The 5000-nt window shown below is 50.1% G+C and overlaps 1 protein-coding gene across 1 annotated transcript in view; it reads right to left on the bottom strand.

Moving 5' to 3' along the window:
• The window catches only part of eif5b (eukaryotic translation initiation factor 5B), a 23661-nt gene that overhangs the window by 18 nt on the left and 18643 nt on the right, over positions 1 to 5000 (bottom strand). The window contains exons 23-25 of the mRNA XM_078245342.1: positions 4830 to 4968; positions 3724 to 3885; positions 1 to 1107 (exon numbers count right to left, since the gene is read on the bottom strand). The exon at positions 1 to 1107 is cut by the window's left edge and continues 18 nt beyond it. Coding sequence (XP_078101468.1) covers positions 1000 to 1107; positions 3724 to 3885; positions 4830 to 4968 — 409 coding nt within the window. The 3' untranslated portion in view covers positions 1 to 999. The remainder of the gene's footprint in view (positions 1108 to 3723; positions 3886 to 4829; positions 4969 to 5000) is intronic.

Genomic DNA, 5000 nt, shown 5'->3' on the forward strand with positions numbered 1-5000 from the left:
ATTTATTACATCACCAGTTGCAGCAGAAACATTTTCTAATCTTCCATCTGTGGATCGAGCCTCCAAAATGGCCGACGGCGAGTCAAGTCTTTGGAGGTCGTCGTCGGCGCAACGTTTTGTCGGTTTTGTGAAAAGCAGAAAAAATACATTTTGTCCTCCGTTTTTTTCCAGCTGGGTTGCTTTTCCTCGGTACAAATTACCCCACAATGCACCCTGTTTGGGGCTGAATGACCGGCTTCCACCTCGTTAAGCTCGTTAAGTCCGAAAGGATGAGAAGGAGGAAGGGGGCGGGGCCTCCTGGGACAGGAAGCAGCAGCCACAAATCAGAGAAGGAGATAGAATGACACAACGTTGATGCTGAAGAAACAGGCACGTTGGAGTTGTGTGGCTGCGTGCGTGTGTGTGTGTCTCTGTGTGTGTGTGTGCTTCTCTGTGTGTGTGTATCTGCCTGTGTGTGTGTGTATATCTGCCTGTGTGTGTGTGTGTGTGTGTGTATGTGTGTGTGTGTATCTGTGTGTGTGTGTGTGTGTGTGTGTGTGTGTGTGTGTGTGTGTGCCTGTGTGTGTGTGTGTGTGTGTGTGTGTATCTGCCTATGTGTGTGTGTGTGTATCTGCCTGTGTGTGTGTGTGTGTGTGTGTGTGTGTGTGTGTGTGTGTGTGTGTGTGTGTGTGTGTGTGTGTGTGTGTGTGTATCTGCCTGTGTGTGTGTGTGTGTGTGAGTGTGTGTGTGTGTGTGTGTGTCTGTGTGTGTGTGTGTGTGTGTGTGTATCTGCCTGTGTGTGTCTCTGTGTGTGTGTGTGTGTGTGTGTGTGTGTGTGTGTGTTACTATCACTGTTTACAACAGTGGAAAAAACTGTTCGTTTCTCACAGAAAAACACTTTCAGGTCATTTTTTTTTCAGTTTTACTTTTGGCGACGTCATCCGAGGGAGGAAGTGTGTGTGTGTGTGTGTCTCTGTGTGTGTGTGTGTCTCTGTGTGTCTCTGTGTGTGTGTGTCCCTCTCAGATGATCTCGAAGGTCTTCTTCAGCTCCATGATCAGCTGCCAGTCAGTCTTCTGCATGTCGTCTCTGAACCAGTTCTTCAGAGCGTCGATGGACGCCCGTGTGATCTGAAACCCAAACACAAGCCCCCACAGTTAAGACACGAGTCCAGCTGTCAACAGAGCCAGTCGGGGGGACACACGGAGACGTTACACACTTCATCTGGACTGATTATATAGCATGTTCACCAAGAATTAAACAGCCTTGTTTAACAGTTGTCAATCAGACACCCTTGGTGTCTGTCTGTCTGTCTGTCTGTCTGTCTGTCCTGTTCCTTTTGTGTTGACGTTGTCTGTCTGTCTGTCTGTCTGTCCTGTTCCTTGTGTGTTGACATTGTGTGTCTGTCTGTCTGTCTGTCCTGTTCCTTGTGTGTTGACATTGTGTGTCTGTCTGTCTGTCTGTCTGCTGTCTCCTGTTCTTGTGTGTTGACATTGTGTGTGTGTGTGTCTGTCTGTCCTGTTCCTTGTGTGTTGACGTTGTGTCTGTCTGTCTGTCTGTCTGTCCTGTTCCTTGTGTGTTGACATTGTGTGTCTGTCTGTCCTGTTCCTTTTGTGTTGACGTTGTCTGTCTGTGTCCCTCGTCCTGTTCCTTGTGTGTTGACATTGTGTGTCTGTCTGTCTGTCTGTCCTGTTCCTTGTGTGTTGACATTGTGTGTCTGTCTGTCCTGTTCCTTGTGTGTTGACATTGTGTGTGTCTGTCTGTCTGTCTGTCCGTCCTGTTCCTTGTGTGTTGACATTGTGTGTCTGTCTGTCCTGTTCCTTTTGTGTTGACGTTGTCTGTCTGTCTGTCTGTCTGTCTATCCGTCCGTCCCTGTTCCTGTGTGTTGACATTTTGTGTGTGTGTGTGTGTCTGTCTGTCTGTCCCGTTCCTTGTGTAGTGGCATTGTGTGTGTGTGTGTGTGTGTGTGTGTGTGTGTCTGTCTGTCTGTCCTGTTCCTTGTGTGTTGACATTGTGTCTGTCTGTCTGTCCTGTTCCTTGTGTGTTGACATTGTGTGTGTGTGTGTGTCTGTCTGTCCTGTTCCTTGTGTGTTGACGTTGTCTGTCTGTCTGTCTGTCTGTCTGTCCTGTTCCTTGTGTGTTGACATTGTGTGTCTGTCTGTCTGTCTGTCTGTCCTGTTCCTTGTGTGTTGACATTGTGTGTGTGTGTGTGTGTGTGTCTGTCTGTCCGTCCGTCCTGTTCCTTGTGTGTTGACATTGTGTGTGTGTGTGTGTGTGTCTGTCTGTCCTGTTCCTTGTGTGTTGACATTGTGTGTGTGTCTGTCTGTCTGTCTGTCTGTCCTGTTCCTTGTGTGTTGACGTTGTCTGTCTGTCTGTGTGTGTGTCTGTCTGTCCTGTTCCTTGTGTGTTGACATTGTGTGTCTGTCTGTCTGTGTGACTGTCTGTCTGTCCTGTTCCTTGTGTGTTGACGTTGTCTGTCTGTCTGTCTGTCCTGTTCCTTGTGTGTTGACATTGTGTCTGTCTGTCTGTCCTGTTCCTTGTGTGTTGACATTGTGTGTCTGTCTGTCTGTGTGTGTGTCTGTCCTGTCCCTTGTGTGTTGACGTTGTCTGTCTGTGTGTCTGTCTGTGTGTCTGTCTGTCCTGTCCCTTGTGTGTTGACGTTGTCTGTCTGTGTGTCTGTGTGTCTGTCTGTCCTGTCCCTTGTGTGTTGACGTTGTCTGTCTGTGTGTCTGTCTGTCCTGTCCCTTGTGTGTTGACGTTGTCTGTCTGTGTGTCTGTCTGTCCTGTCTCTTGTGTGTTGGCGTTGTCTGTCATGTCTGTCTGTCCCGTCCCTTGGTGTGTTGTGCTGTCTGTCTGATGTGTCTGTCTGTCCTGTCCCTTGTGTGTTGACGTTGTCTGTCTGTGTGTCTGTCTGTCTGTCCTGTCCCTTGTGTGTTGACGTTGTCTGTCTGTGTGTCTGTCTGTCTGTCCTGTCCCTTGTGTGTTGACGTTGTGTGTGGCGTGCCTGTCTGTTACAGGGACAGGTACAGGGACAGGGACAGGTACAGGTAGTACAGGTACAGGGACAGGGACAGGTAGTACAGGTAGGACAGGTACAGGTACAGGGACAGGTACAGGGACAGGGACAGGTACAGGTAGTACAGGTACAGGGACAGGTAGGACAGGTAGTACAGGGACAGGTACAGGTAGTACAGGTACAGGGACAGGGACAGGTAGTACAGGTACAGGGACAGGTACAGGGACAGGTAGTACAGGGACAGGGACAGGTACAGGGACAGGGACAGGTAGTACAGGTACAGGGACAGGTAGTACAGGTACAGGTACAGGGACAGGTAGCAGGGCAGGTACAGGTACAGGGACAGGTACAAGGACAGGGAAAGGTACAGGTACAAGGACAGGTACAGGTACAGGGACAGGTACAGGGACAGGTACAGGGACAGGTAGTACAGGGACAGGTACAGGTACAGGTAGTACAGGTACAGGTAGTACAGGTACAGGTACAGGGACAGGTACAGGTACAGGTACAGGTGACAGGGACAGGTACAGGGACAGGTAGTACAGGGACAGGTACAGGGACAGGGACAGGTAGTACAGGGACAGGTACAGGTAGTACAGGTACAGGGACAGGTAGTACAGGTACAGGTACAGGGACAGAGAAAGGTACAGGTACAGGGACAGGTACAGGGACAGGTAGTACAGGTACAGGGACAGGGACAGGGACAGGGACGCTGAGCTCTCCTCCGTACCTTGCTGACCATCAGGTCGGTGGCTTCAAAGTGGCGTCCGTACATCTTGGGCGACTCTCCCGGGATGGGCTCGATCTTGATGCAGATCTCCTGGCCCTTCTTAGCGCTGTCCACTGACTTGTGGTTCATCTCGATGCTCGTCACGATGCCGATGTCCACAAACTGAAGAACACACACACACACACACACACACACACACACACACACACAGAGAGACACACACACACACACACACACACACACACACACACACGTATTACATCAGAAACAGGGCTCGTTGTTTTATACTGACCCCCCTAAAACAAGTCTTAAATACAACAACATGTGGGAAAAACTAAGAAAAAACCTGCTAAACACACACACACACACACAGAGACACACACACACACACACAGAGAGACACACACACACACACAGAGACAGACAGACACACACACACACACACAGAGACACACACACACACACACACACACACACACACACACAGAGACAGACACACACACACAGAGACACACACACCGAGAGACAGAGACACACACACACACACACACACACGAGACACACACACACACAGAGACAGACACACACACGACACACACACACACACAGACACACACACACACACACACAGAGACACACACACACACACACACACACACACACACACACACAGAGACAGACACACACACAGAGACACACACACACACACACACAGAGACACACAGAGACACACACACACACACACACAGAGACAGACACACACACACACACACACAGAGACAGACACAAGAGACAGACACACACACACAGAGACACACACACACACACACAGAGACAGACACACACACACACAGAGACACACACACACACACACACACACACACACAGACACACACACACACACACACAGAGACACACACACACACACACACACACACACACACACACACACACACACACACACACACACACACACACACACACAGAGACACAGACACACACACACACAGACACACACACACACACAGAGACACAGACACACACACACACACAGACACACACATGTATGAGAACTAAAGCCAAGTGTTTTCCGTGGCGTGTCTTACCCCTTTAGTGGGGACACAGAGCGGCGTCCCCTGCCGCAGGACTCCGGCCTCCACGGTGACGCCCATCACGATGGGATCTCTGGAGTTAAAGATGAACTGAGGAAGAATACGCAGCTTCACCGGGAACACCGCGATGTTCCTGAACACAACAGACACACACACAGACACAGA

This window comes from Sander vitreus, unplaced genomic scaffold (genome assembly GCF_031162955.1).
Source record: "Sander vitreus isolate 19-12246 unplaced genomic scaffold, sanVit1 ctg469_0, whole genome shotgun sequence".
Taxonomy (NCBI): Eukaryota; Metazoa; Chordata; class Actinopteri; order Perciformes; family Percidae; genus Sander; species Sander vitreus.